Source organism: Python bivittatus, unplaced genomic scaffold (assembly GCF_059951505.1).
Source record: "Python bivittatus isolate LINGU-HERP-01145 unplaced genomic scaffold, Pbiv_v1 ctg000440_np1212, whole genome shotgun sequence".
Classification (NCBI taxonomy): Eukaryota; Metazoa; Chordata; class Lepidosauria; order Squamata; family Pythonidae; genus Python; species Python bivittatus.
The window spans coordinates 2,001,209-2,027,734 of NW_028277063.1; the positions used below are offsets into that span (position 1 = coordinate 2,001,209).

Here is a 26,526-nt window from a genome sequence, read left to right on the forward strand (position 1 = left end):
CAGAAGGTTGAGATCAAAACTCCTCAAACATTGTCCATTGCTAATACAGACGAAGGGCATTAGGGTTAATTAGAGGCTATGCAAAATGTTTCAAATTCAGAGTTCAAACTGCCCTATTTCAGGTGCTAATGGTCCTTTGCCATCTTTCCTTTTCATCTTCACCAGGAGTCACTTTCGATGCCAGAAGCAGTTTAACATAGAACAAGTTTTCTTCTCTATAATGAACACCTTTTCATTTTCTTCCATGGCAAAGAAGGGGGCGCTGATGAATGTCATACATTGAAAGCTCTTGGAAAGACTTGGAGCTGGATGAGTGGGGGCTGTCATGTAGAAATAAGATTAAAGTGGTTGGTAAATGAATATGTTGTAAAATATAAGTCTGTTGATTGCAGTTTTCTGTAATTGGGAACCTTTCCTGAAGGTTTGGCTGGTGATTGAATCCAGACACTTCGCCACAGTTCCTCTTTCAGCTTCTTTCATTACTCAAGCATAACTTGCATATTTTCCCATTTATGAATTTAATGACACTGATGAAAACAAACACAGCATGCATGACAATCCCACTTACATTTTCATCATTATATTAAGCAAGACACAATTAGAATAGAAATGCCTTTAAAGTAAATATAGAAATATGAATGACAATAGCAAGAAACATTCGAATATTGACAAAGTCTTGTGCAGAGGAATGACTCATGTCAAAAAACTACACAGTCACTGGGTTTTGCCAGTTATGATACACAAGACAGGCTACAATAGCATCCCTCACCATCCTACTTTCTATTAAATTCTGCCATGGTTGTGGTTAGGACTGAGTAGGAATATAGATATCCCTTTATGGAGAAAATCTGTTCTTGTTGTTGCTATGAGTTAAAAATGATTTGATGGCACATAATCAATCAATCAATCGTAACCCTTTACCAACCATGAGGTTTCCATTCTTGAAAACTCTCACATTTGGATAATTCATAGTTGATAAACTTAAGGTCTTATGGGTCAAATAGAGTTAGGGGGACTAAGTTATGACTGAAGTCCCTTAATGACTTTTAAACTCTATAATACAGTAGAATACAGGTAGTCCTCGCTTAGCAACCGCAGTTGGGACTGGCAACTCCATCACTAAGCAATGGAGTCATTAAGCAAAATATCGTGTGACTGCAACAGACTGTAACATCACTTCCCATTCAGTTATTAAGCAAGTCACTGTGGGTCATTAAGTGAGATATCACATGACCCCGACTTGCAATTTTACTGCCAACTTCTCCATTGACACTGCTTGTTAGAAGCCAGCTGTGAAGCATGCAAATGGCAATCACATGACCATGTGATGCTGCAATGCCTGCTGGTTGCAAAGTGCCTGAATGTCGATCATGTGACTGCAGGGACACTGCGAAAGTCATGAATGCAAAGATTGGTTGTAAAATTACTTTTTCAGCACCACTGTAACTTTGAATGGTTGCTAAACAGAGTAGTTGTTAAGCGAGATCTACCTCTAATAGCATCAGAGTAAAACAATAAAGCAATATTGTAGCAAAGAATAGGAAAGAAAACTTGTAAAGGAAATTTCAGTGTATATTTTGTGTGTTTTTAGACAATGATTCCCTATGCTGCTGTAATGACAGATATACTGATGGGGATGAAAGTGATGAAGAAGATGATAAATATGATATGGAAGGAGCTTGACTAGTACAATTTCCTTTTCCAGAATGGAAGGGTCATGATATACACAGTAGTGACTTAGGAACGGCACTCAAAATAATCATTCATGTAGATTGGTTAACTGTAATCATAGGTACCTCATTAGACATCAGTATCAGAAAATAACCAGTATTCCAAGTCAATCATTGCCATGAGAAGGCAATTTAGTAGCAAAACTAATAGAATACAGTACATCTGCCACATGTTCAAGGTCAGATCTCTAATTCCAAACCTGGATGCTCTTGAGAATGATACATACTACAAAACTGAATGGAGAAACATGAATTTCTAGAAGATCCATAGGGACCTCTGCCTAAGTGCAACCTTGGAAGGGGCAATACAATTGGATTTAGGTAAATTGTGATCCTGTACAGTTATAAACAATAAGAGGGAAGGGGAGGGAGAGCTTAGAACCAGTGGTACCTGATGTCTTCATTACATTTGAGAGTAAATACGAATGTTTCCAAGTACAGTAACTGATTCTTCTTTCTCAAATATCCAAATGGAACCTGTAATGTTTCCTTGTGAATTCTTATTGCTTAAGAAACTAAGGTGTTAATGACTTCACAGAGATTATAATCTGAAGAAGTATACTAATATGTTCTCTGTAATATAGATGGAGCACTGATAAAGGGAAAGAAAGAGGATTGACTGGGTAACCCTTAATAGCCCTTTATCAGCTGAGTTGGCACTCTCTGCAGTTGTACTGGGCTGTGAGAATAACCTTGGGAGACAGGAGGAAGAGTGGCAGGCTAGGCAATGGGGGGCGTGGGAAGCACCTCAGAAAGCTATCCTACAGCATCCCTCACATTCCTACTTTCTATTAAATTCTGCCATGGTTGTAGTTAGGACTGAGTAGGAGTACAGATATCCCTTCATGGAGAAAATCTGTCATTGCTAGGAGTTGAAAACAATTTGATGATACATAATCAATCAATCAATCAATCAATCAATCGTAACCCTTCACCAACCATGAGGTTTCCATTCTTGAAAACTCTCATAACTGGATAATTCATGGCTGATAAATTTAAGGTCTTATGGGTCAAATTGTGTTAGGGGAACTAAATCCTGACTGAAATCCCTTAATGAGTTTTAAACCCTATAATACAGTAGATACATCCCTGGAAAGTAAGGGCGAGAGGAGAGAGCTGTGCTTTTAGACTTGCAAGATTCTGTTACTGTAACCTTACAATAAAGGTAGTGTTAGTACTCATGGTATTGGTTTCTTGTCTGGACTACCTCAAAGGGCTGACAGCAGTCTTCCTCTATTAGCACTCTGAATGGCTGGCCATGCGGAAGATTCAGCCTACTCATTGCTAAAATCAGTTCCTGAATTCCCCATAGCCATTGAGAACACAACGTTTGCTCTAGCCGTCGCCCCCTCCCATCACTCTCTCTCTCTCTCTGAGAGGGGTGGGGGTGATAGGAAGGGACAGCAGTACCTCTTAAGGGCCAGATTTGGCCTCCACTGCGTGATTCCTAACCTGGACTAAACTTTCATAACATTATAACAGCCAAGCTTATTTTACAAGCTATGGGTGGCTGCCAGTCTTCCATAGGAGGAAGTAACTAATTAATATTTTCCTCAATTTCTTGTCCTGATAAAGCATTAGTCATCTCTCTCTCTCTCCCCTGCACCCATCCTTCCTTAATTACTTCCGTTTTGTGCAATTCATTTCCACTGAAAGCAACATACCCATTCTTCTATTTATATAGTATATATATAGTTTGTTTGTTAATCTTTTCTTCTTCTTCTTCTTTTTGATTTCTTGTGTGTTTATGTTGTGCGCTGCCCAGAGTCACACTGCCTGAGCTGGGTGGCCTTATAAATTTTGAAATGATCATGATAATAACGATAATATACTGAACCACTGCGGATTGGCTATGCCTGCAGTGACCATAGGTTCTTGGAAAAAATAATGGACAAAGGGGGAAAATCTGAAAGAGATTCATAAGGATAAAAAAACCTAATTGTTTACGTTTATAACTCTGCTTTACAAAGGAAAATTTCAACAGCAAGTCCAAGGAAATAAATAATTAAATTAAATCAATCTAAAGGACAGCTTTCTGAAATAAAGGACTCTCCATTACGATAAAGGACGATAAAGATCACTGTAGCTATGCCATGAATGGGTGGCATAAAGATTTGATCATTCATTTCAGGAAGCAGCATCCTGAGTTTCTCTTCCTCTTCTGAATCCTCAGCTGGTCCCTTCTTCTTTTATTTTTAGTCATTTAATCAGTGACTGAATTCCTTTGATTTCCTGAAATACAGACTTGCTTCATTAAGTGAATGGCCATAATGATATCAGCCTGGGATGTTAGTGATTATGGGCCTCTAAATACTTCTTCTGAAGAATCAGACATTAGTAAAAAAAATCTATAGCTTAGATCAGTGTTGTCCAAACTTGGTCACTTTAAGATGAGTGGACTTCTGAAGTGTTTGAAGTCCACTCATCTTAAAGTGGCCAAGTTTGGACAACACTGGCTTAGATGTAGTTTTCAGATACGATGCTAACTGCTGTTAGTTTTAAATATGGCTGAACAGCATGAATCTTGCCTGCTTTAGGGTCTTTTATATATTGCTTTTGCCAGTTCCAGCTTATTCCAGCCAGTTCTACATTTTCCTCGTCACCCTTGCCGTCTTCAACTGTAGTATCATTTTTTAATTCTCTTTCACTTTGTCACTTTCTTCTGTTCATTCTGCCTCTCCACTGCCTTCCAGCTCATCATCTTTTCCCCCTTTATTACCTTAGCTTTTTCTTCAGTTTTATTTCAAGTGATTGTTGAAAAACTCCTGGGAGAATAATTGCACCTGGAGTTGAAGGTAATACTATTCTTGAAAGTCAAGGCTCTTTCCAATTTTTTCATCTCTTTAAAATCTATCTCCTTTTGTTCTACAACAATTTCAGTTTTCTTAACCACCACTGTGACTGGCTGGCTTTTCCTTGCTACCAAGATACAGCATTCTCCACTGATTCACCAAAAAACTGGTATGAAATTTGCTGCCCCATTGCCATTGTCTACACCAGTGTTTCTTAAAGTGTGGTCTGAGGACTTCTGGGGGTTCCCCAAGACCATCTCAGAGGTCCACAAAATCCAATTTATTTGCTAGATATTGACGATATTTGCAAAAATTTAAAACAATGTCACTCTCCTCATTATTATTTTTTATTTGTTAAAAAATAGGGTTTTTTCATGAAAAATATTTTATTTATGTCAATAACTAATGGGTTTAACATTGTTAGGCTTACATGATTCAATAAATAAATATTCTTTGAATGCGTCAACTTTAATTTTTAGTACAGTAACTATCGATAAATATAACCCATACAAACAAAAGCTCTTTTGGGCTCCTCCATAATTTTTAAAAGCGGGAACGGGTTCTGAGAGCAAAAAGTTTAAAAAACCCTACTCTATACTATCTTTGTTGCCCCTTATTCAAGTCCCTGCAGTCACAGAATGAGTGACAAAGTTTAATAGCTGTTACATACTGTGGCAGGGATTTATATATTTATTATTTCAATTTATATAGCCACCCATCTCAAATACATGACTCTGGGCAGCTGACAGCATACACACACACACACACACGCAAGAAACATATAAAAACTATATAAAAAACTATACAACAACACAATCAGTAGCCAAGGTATAGCAACAACTGCCAACAACAATCAGTGTAGCGACTGTACAGGCTGTACTGCACACTCAGATCCCCGAGACCAATGGCAAAACCAAGTCTTTAAGGGGGCTGACGTTGCAAAGGATGGGTGCCATGATAGAAAAGGCTCTTTTTCTGGGCCACGCCAGATGGCATTCCTTAACAGATGGGGCCTTGAGCATTATAGATGCACCTTTAGCATCATCCAGCCACAGTTGAGGCAAGGTGAAGAAGGCCCTTGTTATAGTTATTTTGAGACAATGATGGAAGAAACTATAGACCTGCTATGTCCCCATGCCTTCATCTCATCCCCAGTCCATGAGTGAAACAGGCTTAAGTGGTCCTTAGCTGTACTGAGGTTAAGGTAGTATTTTCTTCTTTATTCTGACATTGTCCAAGGGCAGCTTCAAGAAATATAACATATTTTAGGCTTGGAAGGAAATCAGGTTCACAGGCATATTTTTGAGGGGGAGGCAGGGGTTCACAAAAGCGAAGATTACCTGGTCAAGGCAGTGCAGTGACTAGGAACAAAGCCAGTAGAGGTAAGGTAAGAATTGGCAATCGGGAGAGCTAACTTCTTGCTGATATAGTTTTCTTCTGACTCAAGGCTGGGTGGAGAGCACTAATTTAGCAAGGAGGAAGGGCCCTCAAGCGGCTTTTCCCCAGCTACAACTCTTGCTTCTGAATATAGTCACCAATAGTGATTGACTGATTACATGCCATTAACTTGTTGCCAACTCTTAGTGTCCACATAGATAATTTTTCTCCATGATGATCTATCCCTAACCTGGTCTTTCAATCTTCCAACAATGCACTCATCCTCACGGTAACCGAGTCCATCCACCTTGCTGCTGATTTTCTTCTTATCTTTCCTACCATATTGCCCAGCATTAGAGCCTTCTCCAGAGAGCCAGGTCTTCACATAACGTGTCTGAAATAGGATAACTGGAGCCTGGTCATTTGTACCTCAAGTCAGAATTCTAGGTTTATTTGTTCTGTGATCCATTGATTTGTTTCCTTGGCTGTCCGCGGTATTCTCAAGAGTCTTCTCTAAGACCAAAGTTCAAAAGCAAACATGGATATAAGGATTCCTGATGCTCTTTCCTTTAATAAATGGTAAAAATTAATATTCTATTATATTGACTTCAAAGATTCTTTCTTCTTCACACCACCAATACTCCAGCAACAAGTACTTTAAAAGGACTTCTGATTTCTATCCCTTCTATCATTACATATTGGCTAGGGATAATACTTCCTATGCACTAGTACTGTTATTTCTGAAAGAATACCTTTTATTTTTGTATTTAACTCATGAGGGAGCCGAAAATAAAATTCTTCCATTCCTATTAAATTCTACCATTTCTTCAATGCTATCTACCTAGGACCCATCTAACAATTTCTTTAACAGTTGTACCAACTGTGTATCAAATGCCACAAAATACTTTTCTGGTTTTGGATACAAAGATCTAATTTTTTTCTTGGAAAAAAAAACAGATTCCATGTTAATTTTTTTATATTCAATTGTTTAAAGTTAGCGATGAAGCTGCTTTTTCTCCTGAAATATTGTAGAGTAACAGATCTCTGCTAGTTCTCCTTTAATCAAACTTGGGTTGACTTTCATGAAATCCTCACCTCTCTTGTTCCACCTTTCAGTAATTCTTTCATAAAACTGACAGAAAAGTGAGAGGATTTTCCCCAGGCAAATCTTAAAAGACACAATTTTGAATGTGAACTTTAAATTGCAACAATTTATTTTCATGTTGAACTTCCTTATCTCTGATATTTATGAGCTTTCATTTCTCTTTGCTGCTCTTTTTCTTTCATCCTCAGTTCCTCAGGCAGTTCTGTTTTCTTAAAATCTTTGAATATTCAGTGCTTGGTGAGTTTCATTTCTTTTGGTAGTTTCTTCTTTTAAGAGTTACTTTGTAGTAAGTAACAGTCTCATGTGTTCCACAGGGGTTTCCTCATATTGTAAATGTTGTTCCTTAAGTTCCTTTATTGAAGCTTTGCTCATTGTTGAGAATCTGGCCATGTCCCCAGTTCACCAAACCACAGCTGAAATAAGATTTGTTTTTTCTGTGTTCCATATTATTGCTTTCATCTCATCCACAGCCCAGCAGTGACATGGGCATAGATCATCCTTAGTTGTTCCAGTGTTAAAATAATATTTTTCATCTTATCCTGCCACTGTCCAAGGGCAGCCTCAAGTTGTGTCAGATCTTTGTCACCCATGCCTTTGAAGGGAATTCATGTGACTTGAAACAGGCAGGAAAAACTGTATGTTGGCCATGGAGACCAAACATTTCAGGCCAATAAATTTCTGCTAGTTTAGGAATGATCAAAGAGTACCATACTTAGAAAGGTCCTTTGGAAGTTATTACTGTTTATGTTGATTTTTTCCCCTTATTTCCCTGTGTAACTATCTTCTCTATATGTGTTTTTGGCCCCTTCTAAAACAAGTCTAAGACCCCCTTTAGATTTTCTTAATGCCTCTGATTCCTGTCCTCTTTTTCTTTATGCTTTTCAGTCAGAGACTCAGTCAAACTCTTCCTTCTGGATCCGTGCTATGGCCGGTAAGTTTCTGGTCTCTCTTACATGTTCTTTTCCTAATAGTGTAATATCAGAGGTGTAGAGAATTATTATATTGTAACTCTCATTTAATCAGATAAACATCTGACTCAATCTTTGGTTGGTATAAGTTAATCAACAAACTCCTCCATTTTGCTTAATTATAGAGTAATTGTTTTGAGGGCTACTGGCATTTCCCTTTTTTCTTGTTTTATATATATTGGTTTTGTTGCCTTTTCCACCCTCTGCCTCCTCTCCTAATGCACCTCTCAACCCTACTGCTGAAACGAAGCGTTCCCCATTTGCCTTTAAGTCAGCAGAAAGCTATACGAGCAGTGGAGTTGGCTCTGCTCTTATCCTGCTTCTCTCTATTGCTTGGGTTCTTGCCCAATAATTGCCAATTGCCCAGCTTCCCTCTAAAATAATGGGCCACAAAACCAAACCGACCTGATACATCTTGAGGCCATCAGAATTTGCCAGTATAGCTAAGGTCACCTTAAGCCTATCTCACTCAAGGGCTGGGAATGAGGTGAAAGGAATGGCATGGGGACACAGCAGAAAAAAGATATGGCCAGGTTGCTGTGATGGAGCACAAGTAGGAAAATCTGATCTCTTTCTCCAAGATCTCTTAGCTCTCTGGCTGTGTTCCTTGTAAAGAATTGGTCAACTAAGTCTTTACTTGCATTCTACCAAAGCAACAGTTCCATATTTAAGAATTTATGTAATTTGTAAAGGAGATTTTTCAAAACTTCTCTTTGCCACCCCAGGTTTTTCTAAAAATAATCTATTTACCTCTAATTGAAATGCTCTACAGCAGCCTTTTCCAACCTGGTCCTGGTTGAGCTGGGGGTGAGAATTATGGCAACTGTGGTCCAACATATCTGGAAGGCACCAAGGGGTAGAAAATGCACCCAAAGCAAATAGATGATGGAAAAGCATTACACGCATGCTGCTTTGCATGTCTGAGTAAGTAGTTCTGCAACTACAGTGATATTGCCTTCCTTTAAAAAAAAATGCTTTGAATGTACAGGCACAGTATCTAGACTGAAAAAGAAGACAGTCCCATGCAAAAATATACAGCCTGATAAAACAACATAAACAGCAAAAGAGATGAGAAAATAAACTCAGGCACTAAAACTTACTGGAACATTGTTTTGATCATGATCAGTTGGAATGGAGTACTAGCTGATCCTTCAGCTGAGCCAGCATTGGGCCTTGTCCTACCTCCCTTGCTGCCTTTGGGGTTTAATGGCTACTGAGAATTGACCACAGAGAGAAGAACGACGTCTATCAGCAGCTGGTCTTTCAGCCTAAGTGAAAGAGGGAGTTTTCTCGTACCACCTCTCCCACTTGCCCCACCAGTTGAATTATACAGCCAGTTTGACTTAATTTGAGTTTCGCAGATCAGCTGTGGCTTTAATTAATCAGGAGTCAAGCTACCTGCTTTACCTGCTTGAACCTGGGTAATTAAAAGAATTAGTATGAGTCATCTTTGGAGAAAAACATACATTACTGACACATGTGAAGCTACATCCCAAATGTTAGGATATTGGTAAAACAATGGAGGAGCAGTTAACGATAGTGGTGGTTACGGTTGCCAGCTTGGTTCATGGAAGTACGAGAGACTGGAAGGAAAGTCTGCACTTCTTAATGGTTTCATGGGTGGATGGGACAGGATGTGTGTTTGTGTGAGTTTCCTGGCAATAAGTTGGAAACTGGTTTTTATAGTTATAACTGGACTGCAAACAGGCTGGATATTGGGAAAAAAACTCTGATTAGCTGGCAAACTTCATAAAATCTATAATTTGAATCGTATCATTTTTTACTATAAAGTTTCTTTAGTTTAAAATGTGTTAATATCAGATATTTGTAGCGATTGTGACTTCTCTCATTGATTCTTGGCACTCATTTTAAGGTAGAGTAGCAGAGGCTAACTGTTCAGGTGACCAGCTGTTTTGACCATAGCAGATACATTCAAGCATCAGAATGCTTTGAGCGTGATTTTATGTCTACGTTTGTGAACTGCAGCTTGTAGAGAACTGCCAGCCAATCAGGGTTTTTCTTTTTCTGATCAAAAGTTGCTCAACCATCAATCAGTGTTCATATATCATCATTTTAAGCTGTCCAATACCAAGTGCCCTCTTCTACCCACTGAGATCCCACCAGGTTCAAGCCTAAACACACATTACTTCTCTCTTTCCCACACTCTGCATATTTCTCTACATGTATTTTTAAACATTTATCCATTGTTTTGCAAAAACTTCCAGGAGCACTTTGAAGTCAATTGTTAAACACGTAAACAAATGCATTGAAAAATTTCCCATTCAAAAGCGAAGCAAACACATTAGTTTCCAAACAACCGCAACATGTAATGCTCGCATACCAGGCATTCTGCATGCGAGCATACTGTATTTTCCCAATTGTGTGTCCATTGCTAGAGAAAGAAGCCAGGAATGAGAGGCAAGATAAGGGAAGAGCCCCAAGCAATGGAAACAGACTGCTTTTTGAAGCATGAGGCAGGATTATGTTGGGCCATTTCTAAAAAAGTCATTTTAGATCCCTTCACCTATACAACTCTATGATTCATGTACCTATACACATATACACATATATATGTACACATATACACAATAGGACCTATCAACAGGAAGCACCCAAGAGGTGGAATCCTAACAATTAAAGGCAGAAAAGCCTTGAGAAATCTCAGAAGTGCACTATTGGAATACACTGGATTGTTGCTGCAATTGTCTTTTAATGTGTGCACATTTATATTAGATCAGTTGAAGTGAAGTATGCAAAAACATGGCGGAATACCACATATACATAAACAAATATACATGCAACCCTAGATAGTCATCAGAATGCTTTGTAAATATGAGTAGGAAAGATGCATGTGCTGAAATAATGGCAGATCCAGAGTTAAACAACAGATTTCCATGAATTCAATAGAACTTAAGTTAACAACTCCCATTCATTTTAGCTAGGACTAAATATTGATCCAGCTTAGTATAATCACAGATATTTAATTATAAGTTCCATTGTGCAAATAAACTTTCTTTTTATTATTCATGCTACAGTATTTGCAGACCTGGAGCCAATTTTTTAAATACTGTGTATTAAATCACCCTCTGGGGGAGATGGGAGGCATACAAATTTAATAAACAAACAAACAAACAAATAAGCAAACCCAGGGAATTCTTTCTTGCCAAGAAGTGACTTAATACACAGGGATCCTTTTAAGTGGGCTTAAATGATGATTTCATTAAAATTTACAGTAAACTCCACTGAACATCGATTGTACAGGTAGTCCTCACTTAACGACCACTTGTTTAGTGACCAAGGTTACAACAGTACTGAATAAGTAGGACCAGTCCTTGAAGTTACAGCCGTCACAGTGCCCCTCTGGTTATGCGATTGAAATTTGGGTGCTTGGCAACTGGCCCACATTTACAATGGTCGCAGCATCCTGGAATCATGTGATCACCATTTCTGGCTTTCCCTGCTGGCTTCCGACAAATAAAGTCAACAGGGAAGCTGGCAGGAGGTTGCAAGTCACGGTAACATAACATCTCGCTTAATGACTGTGGGTGATTTGCTCTACAACGGCAACCGGGATTGCTGGAACTGTTGTCATAGTCGTTGTGGTCACATGATTTTCCGCTTTAAGATTGTGTCACTTAGCGACGGAGTTGCCGGTCCCAATTACTATTGTTAAGCAAGGACTACCTGTATTTTTTCCAGCTCAGTTTGTTTAGGATCAGTCATATTACAGGTACTGAAAATTTTTTCATCTGAGATTCTGTACAACCTTGGATCAAACATGGGGAACCTGAAGGTCTTTTTTTTTTTTTTACTACTTTTTAAGTAAGCTGCAGATTCCCCATACTTTGCATTAGCTGCATCACATCTCCTCCATTGATTTGACAGAACACTTACAAGATTGAAGCTTTCTTTCATGAGGTAAGAGTTGAGTTATAAATGCGCCAGAATGTGAAGAACAATCAACAGGTGTGTGTTTTTTCTAATATGAGGCATCCTATCTCATAATGGCAGGAATGACAAAAAATAATTGATCATGATCATTTCCTGTCCATTTTGAAACAGTCTAAAGTATGCCAGGCAAGAAAAGGAGGGTGGCATTTCCAATTGGAATGATGGAGCCAGCTTTCTTGATTTCTTTAAACCTGCCCAGCAGGTTTAGTTAGTTTTTTTTTTTTCCAACTGGGAAGTACTCAATAACTTATTAATTCTGAGAACATCTGTCTGGAGGTGTATGGGAGGTGTGCTGCTTTAGTACTGGGAGTTTTCTTGGAAAAAGGTTTCATATGGTTGCATTAAGTACCTCCTTGGACTGATCCGAAAGTGATAGAGTAGAGAGCGATTGCACTGGGAGGATCAGTAATTCAAAAGGAAGAGAGAGGAGAAGAAGTAAGGTGGACAAGAAGGACACTCTAAGAAAATAAGGTACTCCGAACATATCTAACAGTGTGGGAAGGGTACCCTGAGAAGGGTAAAATAGGAGTGGGGAAGACCCACACACACCAAGTGAGGAGGAGCTAGAGAAGTTGGGATAGGGAATTCTGGAGAGCAGGACTTGTCTTTGGAGGGTACACACAATGCAGTTAGAGAGTGGTGCATATTTTTTCAACAACAGTTTTCTCCAACCTATCACCCTCAGATATAGCAAACTACAGTGCCCATATTGTAGTACTGTAGCAAGCCCAGTTGCTGTGCTGGTTGAAGTCATGCGTGCTTTAGTTCAACACTTCTGAGGGACAGCAAGTTGCAGAAGATGGCTTTTTCCACAAGGAAAGTTTAAATGAAACTGGGATTCATGTAGAAAGAGTGGGAAGGGAACCATTAAGGGGAGATTAGAGCAAGGTTTGTAAAATATTAGATTGGGAAGATAAATTGGATAATACCAGAATCCAAAATCATGTGGCTGAAATTGATGGGTAGGAGAGTCGGGTCATGTTTATTTACTTCATACATCTTGAGGCTAAATTATGGGATTTACCACTAGGAGGTGATGATGGCATGCTATTGGCTGAGTTAGCTTTGTTAGCAGATAAGATAAGTCTGTGAAAGTTAGATAGATCAATCAGTTGCTATTTGTGAAGATCTAATAGATCTGTTAGTGGCTAATAGATTTATCAAAGGCTATGTGAGACCATGACATACGATGGCAGTAAATAGTTTTTGCTGGAAGAAAGGGTCACTGCCTCCCAATTCCATTTACGGACTTCCCAGAAGCATCCGGTTGTTAACTACTGTGTAAAACAGATTCTTGAGTAGATGGATTTTAAATCTGATCCTGTAGGATTGTTCTTATGTTGTTTGCAACATGCTCCCCATCCTCAGATTTTTATTATACTAATACAATCTTTCCCAACTTGGCCCCCTCCAGATGTGTTGGGACTAAAATTCCCAGATTCACAATTGTTGGCCATGTGTCATTAAGGGAGTTATACTCCCAAAGCATCTGGATGGTGCCAGTTGGGGGGGAAGTTTGTGTTACCAATTGCTGATAGTTTTAAGTAAACATAGTGCAGAAGCTAAGCTGGATACAAACAGCTCTGCCCTCTCCCACCAATGTGAACATACCCCTTCCTGTCTGTCCCATTGGAAAAGCAGAGAGGAAGTAAAACGATGCTAAAGATGTTTGCAGGCATATCTGTCGTCTAATATTCATTTATTGCAAATCTGTTCCATGATTGGGCCACACTCTGACTGCAGAAATGTCTACTGGGGATATTTTAACATTGAAACTAATGTGGTATTCTGGACTGAAAAATAAACCTGTCTTTTGCTCAGAAAATTCTGTGATGGAGATAGAAGGATAATTGAAATAGACATGCCATATATTTCATTATACTGGTGTAGGCTTTCACGGCTGGTGTCAATCAAACAGCGATAAGCTTTCAGGCTGAAAGGCTGTGATCTAGTTTTCTGGGGTCCTGATGTTTCCCCAGCAGCTGCGGCTGGCATCTTCAGAGGCAGGGTAAACCGCCTAAGATGCCAGCCACAACTGCTGGCGCAAAGCAGGCCCCAGAAAACTAGACCATGGCCATTCAGCCTGAAAGCTTCATATATTTCATTTTTCTCAACTTTTAAAATACTACATAGCATTATAATATGTTTTATTCATAGTGGCTTTTAATTATGCTGACTTGGAGTTCTGGGACTTGTAAGCTCAAAACATCTGGAAAGCACAACCAAGGGGAAGACTACTTCAGATTCATTCTGATCTTAATACATGAATTGAAATTGAAATTGTCTCAGGACCTGGGAAGCTTCAAGAATACCCTTACTATTTGCCTGCTCAATAAGATCTGGAAAAGAAGTCTCCCTCCAGCTCCTTTCTTTAAGGAGTGTTTTTAGCAGGGATCATGGAAGCTGCCCATGGAAGCTTCTGAAACAACACTCCCAAACATCAGACATCCGCACTCCTGCTAGGTTTTCAAAAAGTCATGAAGTTTGGGAGTTTTTTTAGAAGGCCTTTGGAGTTAAGATCACAGTTTATTCTCTCCTGCCATGAGCATTTCTGGTTCTTATTGCATGCTGTTCATTGTATTTTGATATAATTGTTATTATGTTGTTTTATTTTTAATCTTGTTATTGGATCAGGGAATATTAGTTATTCAGAACTGTGCATGTTTGGAGTGTCATATAAGCCCTAAAGCAAGGAGTGAGTAATAGCTCATAGAGTTTTCTACTGTAAAGTACAGACACTCATTTTTATATTTAATTCTTATATTTAATTTGTAATCTTGTAGCACACCCTTGCTTCATCTCCTCAAAACAACTTTATGAAATAGGCATATAAACATAACCATGTTCCTGTTGATCTATGGGTCAGAGGAAATGCAGAGTTAATAATATCTTTATTTGGCCTGATATGCACGCTTTTGAGTTCTCCAGAGCTCTTCCCTAGGCAAAATGAAAAAAAACCAAACAAACAGAGAAGTAACAGTAACAATAACAACAACCATAACATCTAGAGATTAGGCCAGCTGTTTCAGTTGGGCAGTCTGCAGTTCAAAGTCAGAGCTTTTCCTCATAGCTTTGCTGAAGTGTTTTCTGCCCCTCCTTGAATCAGCAGAAAGCAATACCCCTTTGCCAATCCTTACCCTGCTTCTATAGTCTCCCTTCCTAATGACTGCAATGATCTGACTTCTGGCTGGGGAATTCTGGGAACTGAAGTCCACACATCTTAAGTTGCCAAGGTTGAAAAACGCTGCTCTAAGGTAATGGGCGGCAAAGTCTAGCACATTTACCTACCCTGAATTTGTTTTATGATGCTGTTGGAATAAAGAGGAAAGTACACTGGAACAGCTAAGGACAATGTAAGACTGTAGACAAGGTGAAGGAGAGCCGGTTGCTCCTTCCCTCCCTCCTATCCCTCCCCCCCCGCCAGTTAGGCTTTTGTAAGGTACTCAAAGGCTGGCTCTCCTGCTGATTAATTGCTTGATTGGTTTTATTTCTGCTTTTTTGTCATAAATTGGGAATGATTCTTCTTGTTCTTGGATTTTGCTTGTGTGGATTACTAGTTGTACAGGTTTTTGCTGCTTGGTTTTACCTTCTTGTATGCTGCCCAGAGTCACTGCCATGACTGTGACCAGCCACATAAAAGGTTTTAAATAAATAAATAGGGATATGGGAGAAAAAATATTTTACCACGTGCCATGGTTGGGTATAAGTGAGGACCTGTCTCTCAGTCTCAAAACAGACACTGTAGGATGACAGCAGCAGCTAATGGTAGGTGTGTCTACACGTGTGTAGCATTTGGATCTGAAGATGCTCACAGTTGTCTCCATCTCCTTAAATAATTGGTTAGTTTCTTGGGCTTGCACAGTACAGTAGCTGGGCAATCCTAGGAAAATTTTTGTTTGAGTTAGGGAGGGACTCATAGCATACTGCTCCTTGCTCTGAGCTGTGCACTCTGGCAGCACCAATAAACTTTGAAGATTAGCCAACATCTGAAAGAGGGGTTTCCCCAGTCTTAAGCTAACTTTTTAATTATTATATCTCATTGGTTTTCTGTTTGCATTTCCTCTAATTTGAAAGGGATTATTAATGTGTACATCAAATATACCTAAAACATTTGTTTAAAAATCCATTGAATTGTGTCCAATTCTTGGAGGCTGCCTGGACAAGTCCCTGCAGTTTTCTTGGCAAGGTTTTTCAGAAGTGGTTTGCCCTTGCCTCCTTCCTAGGGCTGAGAGAAAGTGACTGGCTCAAGGTCACCCAGCTGGCTTTGTGACTAGGCAGGACTGGAACTCATGGTCTCCCGGTTTCTAGCCTGGTGCCTTAACACTACACTAAACTGCTAAAGCATAGATTTGCTTTAATTAAAATTCCATTCTCAGACAAATGCATTCTAAGATATAACAGACATACTTCAACAAACTGTTTACTCTTTCAAAGACCATTTTTAAGGCTCAAGCATAAAACATCAAATATATAAGAAAATAATGGGGAGAAAAGCTAAACTGAGGGGGAGAAAAAAGAGGTAATAGGAAACAGGGATAGGGCATAAAGGAAGAATCCAAGGACAGGAAGTTCAGCATTAAGAAAAATTACAACTGTTTATGCCTTTTGTTCAATCATAACATGCTCTGTTTGGTTTGGCTTTGGCATGCTGGATGAATCCTGATATTGTGGCTTGTACATCACAGCTTAATAAGCCATACCACCTAGCTAGTGGTGGCTTATTTGACAAAAAGTTAAGTTATACACAACTTAATGCAGTGTATAAATCTCATCACAGAGGAAGAAAAATGGAGAAAAACAGCATTAAAAAAGGGATCAGGCCTAAGCAGGATAGTCTTTTTTTAAAGCTGTTTTAATTTCTAATCACTTATCTTCCATATGTTTCCTTCTTCACTTTCTGCTGGTGCAGATGGCTACTGTGATTGGTGGCATTTCCCGGCTCTTTCAGCCGACAATTGGAATACTCGCAGCGGAGAAGATATGCCGGGGCACAAACCCATTTTACTTCCTTATTGGCCTTCGCATGGTGACTCTCTTTTTTGCTTATGGGCCTTGGGACAGCCTCAAGAATGACCTGATTTGCCGTTGGCCCTCCGACCTTGGGGACGCAAAGACGTTCTGTTCAGGCCTCTGCTATAACCAGCGCTTCCCTGTCCCCATTTCGGGCTTCTGGGTTTTCCACTTCATTGCCATCATATTCACCATAGCCCTCCTGAAGTTTGTTTATGTTACAAAGAAAAGCCCCACAGCCAAGGACCCCGAAGCTGCCACAGAATCCAAGCCCGCCACGGGGGCCAAAGTGGCCGAGGACGAGCCTCACTTTGGGGGCTGGAGATACGGCATCTACATGTTCTGCCTCGCCTTCGTTCTGGCAATAGACGTAGCCTTCATCTGGACACTTCTGGGCCTTCAGTTACCCATCATAAGCCTAGGGGTCACAACTTGCTACCCTAACAACCCAGCCTGTCCCTCCTCAGCCCAATGCGTCGTTACGGGCCTCAGAGACAAGCAGGCCATCCTCTGGGTGTTGGCCTTCTGCTCAGCAGCCAACGTCGCCGTCTCTATCGGCTACTTGTCCACACACTGCTGTCAGGCCTGTGGTTTTTGCACAGGCTCCGAGAAGGCAAGGCCAGGCTCTCAAGGCTATGGGGGCAGTGAGGCGGGGGAATATGGCTGCTGTTACCATGGCCCTGGGTGCCACGGCAACTGTGGCGGATGGACAGAGGTGCCCGGCGACCGTGGGAAAGCCCAGGCAGGGGCGGCAAGGTGTGGGTGCCAGCCAGAGGGAGTCAGCTGCTGCTGTCGCCAAGGCAACGATGGAAGCGGGGGTGTGGCCTGTGGTTGCCAGAACAACCGGCTTTGTCCCTGTTTCATCCAGGGAAGCAAAACCAGGCTGTCCTCCCTGACAAGCAGGGAGGATTCGGAGGGGACGCTCTTAAGAGGAGACACAGAAATACAGGGGGAAAGGAAAAAGTGGGGAGCGGCAGAGAAGTGGATCCAAATGAGGGAGTCCCTCAGGACTGAAGCCCAGAGGGGCCAAGGCAGCTCAAGAGGAGGCACGGCAGTAAAAAACACGGCCAAATATCACTCCTGGAAAAACCGGAGGGTGTAGCATGTAGAATCTGGGAGGGGCAGGAAGGTAGATTTTTAGATTTGCTGCCTGGAAAGTAGAGTCAGAATGTGCATATTTCCCTGATGGATTAAGAAGAGCATCATCTAGGCCAGTGTTTTGCAAACTTGGCAACTTAAGATGTGTGGGCTTCAACTCCCAGAATTCCCCAGCCAGTGATCTAGGCCCCATGGGATTGCAAGCTCAGGCTTTTGCAGGATGTAAATATTTTCATACATGCTTATAACAACATAGTTTTAAAAGAGGTGATAAAACTATTAATTTTTATAAATGTATATGAAAATATTTATCCAAATCCTGCAATATATATATTAGTAAAATAGGTCAGGTGCAAAGTGAGGCATTGAAATTATGCCACTCTGATGTGCTCTATGTTGTCTTCCTGCACACTTAAGTCACAGAAAGGGGAGGGGGAAAGTTAGAAGCAACTGTTAATTGAAGCCATCTTATATAATTTCATTAGCTAATCATTGTGATGAGGCTAAGCCATTAATTATTTTCTTGGAAAAAAACTTATTGATTTATTTATTTGCAGTGTAACATAAACTAGTTTTTCAGCGTAGGTATAAACAAGACAGAGAGAGAGAAATAAAATTAAATTACAATAGAAAGAAAGTTAAAATAACAAAATCAATTAAAAAAAACAAGTTAAATATGAGGCAAAATAACTATAAGCATATATTTTTTAAAAGGCCAATTAAAAATCTCAGTCTTTAAGAATATTAGACTAGACAGTGGATTTAGTTTCTCAATGCTTTAGTACAGATGTGAAGATATAAAAATCCATACTGTACCTCCATACTTCTAACTGCTTCCAGGTGTAAATATGATCTTATATTGATGTGCTTCTGATGCAATCGTACTTTTCCCAGTTTCTTGTAAAGGGATTGGCGCCAAATGATTTATACTAAAGGACATTCCTGAATTCCTCCAATTGATCATGGGCACATTGGCAAAGCTGAAGTAGTCTAATGAAGATCTGACCCAGAAGAAAAATGGGCAGAACATTGTCTCACAAACCCAAGTTATAACCCTACCAAGGTATTATATCTCACTTATAGTCAAATCTTCTTCCTTACACCAGCCACTGAGGCACACAGAACCAGCTTTGCGCACTTGCAATGTCCCATGCTCCAAATGCAGCCCTAGTCAGTGGTTTGGGTAGGGAACATATTCATATACCTTTCAGAGAGATGTCAACACTTTTGGAAACTTGTACAGGCAAGTGACTCACACTAAATGACACATAGCACACAAAAGAACCTTTGTTAATCTCCTGGCTTTATTAGTTATGATATGCGTACACCTTGCACTCTCACATAGTCACCAACCTCACCAGAGTAAAAGGTTAAGAAATCAGAGAGGAGTAAATAAATTAGATTGCAATCCCAATGGATATGTAGACATGGAGCGTCTTTCAACCTGCTCCTTGTCCAACCCTCCTTTTTTATAGCAGTCCTTTTTAGTCTCCACTTCAGTTGGGTTCTCATTAGTTGTTGTCACTGATGGGCTAGATAGGTTTTACTACCTGATGTGCAATTGTCACCAAGTGGCCAGCTTCTGATCTGGTCTAGTTTCAAGATGGGTCACTTGGTGGTCTCTGCATGTCCAAGGCCACATTCCTTGGACTGAAGACTGTATGTGCCCTGGTGGGCTGTGCTTGTTGGGACTTGGGTGAAAGAGTGTGTGTTTTCATTAACCTGGGATTTTACCTCTTCTTCTTTTTCTTTTTGTTATTGAATACATTAGGAAAACAATGGGTAAAGCATGTTCCTGTTGAACTGAATGAAACTAATGACTGTCATGGAAAACGTTTGGGTGGTCCTTAAGAAATTGTGTTCGGGAAAGTGTGTGAATTAATTGGTTGCAAGCTTGAAAAGTGGGGGGAGTCCTGTGCTCTGTTAAGATGTGTGGTTCATAAGTGGCTAGGTGATTGCTGTCTCTCCAAAGAGCTTCAGTTGTGAGTGCTCAGAAAGAGAAGAGATTTATTGCTGGCATCTGGCTTCGTGCTTCAGTCTTTTCCTGTTGCTTCTCCTGTTTGCCTCAGTTTCATCCAAGCTCAGTGTTTCTCAACCTTGGCAGCTTGAAGATGTGTGGACTTCAACTCCAGGATTCCCCAGCTAGCATGTTGGCTGGGGAATTCTGGGAGATGAAGTCCACACATCTTCAAGTTGCCAGGGTTGAGAAACACTGCCCAAGCTCAAGCACCCCCACCACACCCCTTCTGACTCTGCAAGATTTGCTCTTAAAACGCCTACATGACTGCCAGTCAGAACAAATGGGGGAGGAGGATGCATGACAGAAGGGGGATATGATGCTTCTACAGAAAACCTATGGGAGCTGAACCACCCACCCCCTTCAGGATTTTTGCAGTGCTTTATAACACCATGCTTTATAACTTCCTGAGATTTGCAACTTGCTTTGCAAAGTCTCATACTCCTCAAAGTCATTCCTTTGAGTCTGCACCAAGATTTCACTAAGTGCCTCTACGTGTAAAGAGTGCAAACCGCATGAGACTGAGATTGACTTATCCTTGCATTTTTGAGGCTGAAAAATTTATTCCTGTTGAATTACCATCATTTAGAAACTACAACTTTGTTCCCAGTGGCTACAGTTCTTTTCAGGCCACATTTGGGGGGCTGGGGGGGGCAGGAAAGGAAGACTACCGGAGCTGCTGCTTCTTTTCTGGTTGTACACCTAGGTCAGTGTTGTCCAAACTTGGCCCCTTTAAGATGAGTGGACTTCACTCATGGCTGGCTGGGGAATTCTGGGAGTTGAAGTCCACTCATCTTAAAGTGGCCAAGTTTGGACAACACTGACCTAGGGGAAACTGATTTTAAATTACAAGAATTAAAAATGGATTTGATGTTGAGGAAATCTGTGTATTAACAACAAACTATTGGTCCATTATATTTTAAAACATGCCTTTCTTTTACCTGACAAGTTTGTAAACTGGGAGCCACAATTAAATGTAGTCCATATGGGCTTATTTTGGATGTTCCCTTTGATAATTACCACAAAATAGCTTCTTCTTTTTTTTGCTATGACCGCTTCCAGCACAGCGCTTCCAGAAGACCTGCAAGCTTTGCCCTCAATTCTTTGGGGCTGGGATTCTACTGAGGTGGGCCTTTTGAAGTCTGCTGTTATAATCTATACTAAGTCTAGACTGCCTCCATGTCTACCTCAGTATGGTATTCCACAAGAGGCTCTAGCGCCAGTCCCAAAGCTCATCACAGCCTATCTTGCACAGGGGTTCTTCGCCCATATACTTGTAGTACTCCAATTTTTCCAGTGAAAAGCCTAAACTCAGTCTGTATATAGGTTTGTTCAAGATTTAAGGGTCATTAATAACTGTGTGATTCCATGACCTCCAGTAGTCTCTAATCCAGTGACTACTATTTCTACCATCCTCCATAGTGCTATGTGTTTTATAGGTATTCCTAGCTTAACAACCACAAATGGGACCAGAATTTAGATCGCTAAGTGATGCAGTCTTTAAGCAAATCATTACATGACTGGACCCAATTTTATGAACTTTTTTGTGGCAGTTGTTAAGTGAATCATGCAGTTTCCCCATTGATTTTGCTTGCTGAAAGCGGTTGGGAAGGTTGCAAATGGTGATCGTGTGACCCCGGGGTGCTGTAACCATCATAAGTGTGAGCTGGTTGCCAGGTGCCCGGATCACAATCATGTGACTGCGGGGGCACTGCAATGGTTGTAACTTTGGGCACTGGTTGTAAGTCACTTTTTTTAGCGCTGTCATAACTTTGGTCACTAAACAAACAGTTGTTAAGCAAGAACTACTTGTACAGTGATTGATTTCTGTACTGTTTTTTTTTTCCTATTCCTGTTGACCCTATGTCTCAGTATTTGTTTGCTTTTACTTGGAAAGGTCAGCAATACATGTGGACATGGCTGCCCCTAGGTTATACTGAATCCCCAACTTTGTTTTTGCAAATTTTGAAGGCAGATCTGGCTACCATACATCTTCCAGCACAATCTACCCTGATCCAGTAAGCCTCAGTATTTACAGGCTGCAGTTTCTTACCTGAGTTACATTATACACCCAGGCACAAGAGAACTTTCCCCCGCCAGAGTGGATGCTATTCTTCAATTGCCACTGCCTTTTACCAAGTACCAGGTGAGAGCCTTACTTGGAACTCTAGGTTTCTTTAAGCCTCGGATACCAGTGTTTGGCAAGCCAGCTAAACTTTTTGTGGCTCTGACTACTAAAGACATGCCTAACAAAACTGAGCCCACTAAGGCCCTGCACCAGCCTTTGACCCAAGTTAAGCACGCGCTTACCCAAGCACCAGCTTTGGGCTTCCCTAATTAGGAGTAACCTTTTGTTCTCTATGTTTATGAGCAGCAGGGAGTGGCTTCAGGAGTCCTTACCCAACCCTTTGGGGGAAAAACAGTGACTGGTAGCCCACTGTTCTGTACAGCTGGACCCTGTTGCTCATGGTGCTGTAGGATGCCCGAGAGCTTTGGCTGCTGCTGTCCTTCTTATTCAAATATTTCAAGACTTGGTTATGGGTTTTCCATTGACTGCTTTTGTTCCTCATGAGGTTGCTGCCATTCTCCTCAAATGTCAAACTCAAGCCTTTACACAACAGCATTTAGTAGAGCTCCTAGCTGCTCCAAACTTGATTTTGAAGTGATGTACTTCTTTGAATCCTGCAACTCTGCTTCCTGAGACTACAGATCAAGGAAGGTTCTTACATGACTATTTGCAGAACATAAACCTGGTAGGGAAACCCACTCAGATTTTACTAACGTGCCCCTACAAAATCCTGACTTTGAACTCTTTTTGGATGGGTCTTCCTTTGTGGGTGACGGAGTCCATTTAACAGAGGCTGCAATTGTTTTCTTTTTCTTTTTAATCTGCTGGGCTTCCCACCTTCATCGGGAGCCCAAGCAGCTGAACATATTGCCTTAACTTAAGCTTATCATATTGCCAGAGACACAACTGTTAATATCTATTCTAATTCTAAGTATGCTTTTGCCATGCCACAGGAGCCTTATGGAAGCAATGGGGGTTCACTGCTGCCAATGGCTCCTGTATTGCTCATGCTTCCTTGGAATTGGCTCTGCTGGGTGCAGTCCAACTTCTTTCCCTCTTAGCGGTTGGGTACTGCTTTGCACATCAACATGATGATTCCATGATGACCAAGGGGAACTCTTATGCTGATGCTGTTGCCACATGGCGGCCACTCCAGTCCCCTCCCTCTCTGTTGCAGCTCTCTTCTTCAATCACCCTTAAATTATGGTGATTTTGTTGAAGGGTGGGTGGGAAGAGTGGAAAACTAAATTTGAAGCAATCTTCTCTGACTAAATGTGGAGAGTACCTGATGACCAACCCATAGCTCCATGGAAATTGCTTATCCGTGTCATTGTGATACAGCTGCAGAAGTAGCCAGGCAATTGAAAATCTTATTAGGAAAGCTATGCCTTGAGACTCATTTAAAATGGCCCCAGGTATTACCTATTGCTTTGTTTCATTTATGTGTTAGACCAGAAAGGATTGTGGGCTATCACCATTTGAATTGTTGTTTGAAAGACTACCAGATATCACTAAGGGTCTTGACCTGGGTACCCTAGGGGGGGATTGTCATCCTTACATTTATGCTTTCTTCACAGGATCCTTAGACAGTTTTGGAGGAATAGTGCCCTCCTCACAGTCCATCCCTCTTGAAGAAAATTTGCATCCTTTTGAACCAGGTGATTGGGTGTGGATCCAGCACTTTACCAGAACTTCTCTCCAACCCAGATGGAAGGGTCCATTCCAGGTTCTTCTAACTACTACACACAGCTGTCAAGGTAGCTGAACAACTTGCCTGGATTCATCGTATCTACATCAAATCTGCAGTAATTGACTTCAGCCCAGCTGTAGATAACGCAGGTCAGATCCCACCTATATGTCTAAGATGCGACCCAGATCAGGACCAATGGAACATCACCTGCTTGTTTGAGTGATACCTGGAGAATTCATTCACTTGCATTGGACATAGTTTTTCTGAAGTCTCATTCTGTAATTTTATCCACCAGATGCCCAGAAAACTCCTCTGCATGGCCCTGTAGGTGGGTCACTTGGCCCACCTTTCCCAGAAGAGATCGAGTGATCTTAAACAGGGCCGTTGGGCAGCATTCTGTGGCTGCAATAAGAGCGGAGAAATATGTTATGTGTTATTACCAGTTACTGGTCTCATGAATGACTGTTGTGCTTATCTTGTAACATATTACTTTTACACTAATTATAGGTCTCACATTTCATAACCCCTTGAAACTTGAAACTCTTGAAATATATGTATACTCTACTGTTCTCTACAGAACAGAATGCATATACTATATGTACGTATATGTCAGGAACTACTGATGTCTGTAAGGGGCTCCCTCGTAGTCACTGAATTGTGCATGAAATTTCAGCGAAGAACTTTTCCAATACTTTCTGGACTGAATAGGCCTGCTAGATATTCCTGGGCAGAAACCAATGTTAACAACTTCCCATTTCAGTTCAGACATACAGTACTTGAACAGTTCTGCTAGGTCTTTACAATTGTTTGGAACTGTTTGACCCTGCCACTAGGTTAGCTCCTGATTTCTGACACACCTGATCTCTTTCGGTATCTGTGCATCTGGCAACCAACAGCTGATGCATCTGAAGAAGCGCTGAAAGCTCCAGATTCCAAAAACTTCTGCCTAAGCAACAATAGCATTCTTTTTTAATTTTGCTCTAAAAACAATTATTACAGCTATCCATGTAGAAATCCTCAGCTCCCCAAGGAAACAAGAAGGCTTTTGGCCAGAGGAAGGAATTCCACAATCAGTTTGTAATTGCCCCATTTATCCTCCTAGAAGTTAATCACAGGTTAGGACCAGAAGGTGAATTTGTCATAATTCAAGTGTTAGGCCACAGAAGTGTCTTGCAGATTGGTACTTTTCATTCTTCTTTTTCTCACATAGTTGTTCTTAGTAAACGATAATTTTAAAAAAATCTTGTACTTGATAAGAAGTTATTGCTAAATATTTGGGATTTATACTGGGCAGAATGTCAATGCTGGAAAGAGTCTGTTTCCACTTCGCTGGCCACCCATGGAAACTCCACGCTCTGGATCTCATATTTGGGAAGACAGGATGAGGGAAGATCGAAGGTGTAGCAGCAATGCGAAAGACCGTTATTTCGAGGAGTTTAGGTGACATAGTTTGATTTCTCCAGCACATATTAAGAAAACTCACTTTGAATCATAATAATGTTTAGCTGGCTTGTTTTTCACTTTTACTTAGAAGTGCAGGGGTTGGGGGATAAAATCCTCAGGATCGGTCACTCTCAAAGCCACTGACTCCAAAACAGAGTCATGGGGTTGCAGTGCCAGACTTTGATAAAAAGCCCTGGCTTTGCCCCTGGAATTTGGAGCTTCGACACAGACCCTGGTCCCAGGTGCTGTGTGAATTGGCTGCCTTGGGGTATCTTCCACTGGAAGGCCACTGGGGCTTCTGACAGCTGAAGGGAGATTGGATATCATCTTGCTTGGTACGTTATACTTTTATACTATGCTTATGTATTTCTGTTTAATTCTATCTGCTAATTCTTATATTCCTGTTTAAATCTGTTTGCTGGAGTTGACAATAAAGCTTAAAATCTCCTTACTTACGGGCATGTTCATTGTCTCCGGATCTAAAAGGACTAAAACAACCAATTGCCTGGGCACCTGATCACTGCCTTGACAACTGCCAATACAGAAGGGGGCAAGGAAAATCTACTGTAATTTGGTGTGGCCAAAACCTGGCTCATCTAAAGCAACCAAATCACTTTGAAGATACAACATAACTGTATTAGCATGCAAACAATAACACAGTATATACTGGGCTCCCAGCAAAGCATTGGCACTTTGCTGAGCAAAAGTAGAACCAGAACTTATATACTCTAGGCCAGTGTTGTCCAAACTTGGCCACTTTAAGATGAGTGGACTTCAACTCCCAGAATTCCCCAGCCAGCCATGCGATGCTGGCTGGGGAATTCTGGGAGTTGAAGTCCACTCATCTTAAAGTGGCCAAGTTTGGACAACACTGCTCTAGGCCTATTACATTGCAAAGACAAGATGAAGGGAAAAGGCAGACACAGTGTAAATTACAGCATGATATTGGAATGTTTTTGATAAACTCATCTTGATGTCCTTCTCATTATTGATCCCTTCTCACTAGATCAGCATGCTAGCCATACTATCTCTGAGATACAGTCAGTGAATATACACAATTTGGTTTACTGAGCCACAGGCTCCTGACTGGTTCTTTGCCCTGTCACCACTCAGGGTCACTTTAGCCTGCTGTAAATGTTTTCTTATAAGGGCCCTTTAAGCAGTTCGGGAGGGGGGGGGCATCTCATAGGGTTGGTAGTGAATGCAGTTTATATGTGTATGGGGGGTACCTTTTACCACTACAAATTGTTCCCTCTTACGAACATAGCAAATGCTCC

The 26,526-nt window shown here is 40.8% G+C and overlaps 1 protein-coding gene across 4 annotated transcripts in view; it reads left to right on the top strand.

Annotated features, from left to right (window-relative positions):
• Positions 1-25,691, top strand: part of LOC112542703 (uncharacterized) — a 38,097-nt gene extending 12,406 nt beyond the window's left edge. For 2 of the 4 annotated variants that reach the window (XR_015796495.1, XR_015796498.1), the window contains exon 2: positions 23,694-25,691. Coding sequence is in view for 1 of the 4 variants with exons in the window: in XM_088142608.1 (XP_087998734.1) it covers positions 16,833-18,035 (1,203 nt within the window). In the remaining 3 variants the exon portion in view is untranslated. Of the gene's footprint in view, positions 1-7,889; positions 7,936-16,832; positions 20,802-23,693 lie in introns of those variants that run through there. The other 2 variants (XR_015796496.1, XM_088142608.1) reach the window with 2 other exon arrangements.
• Positions 25,692-26,526: the final 835 nt, after the last annotated feature.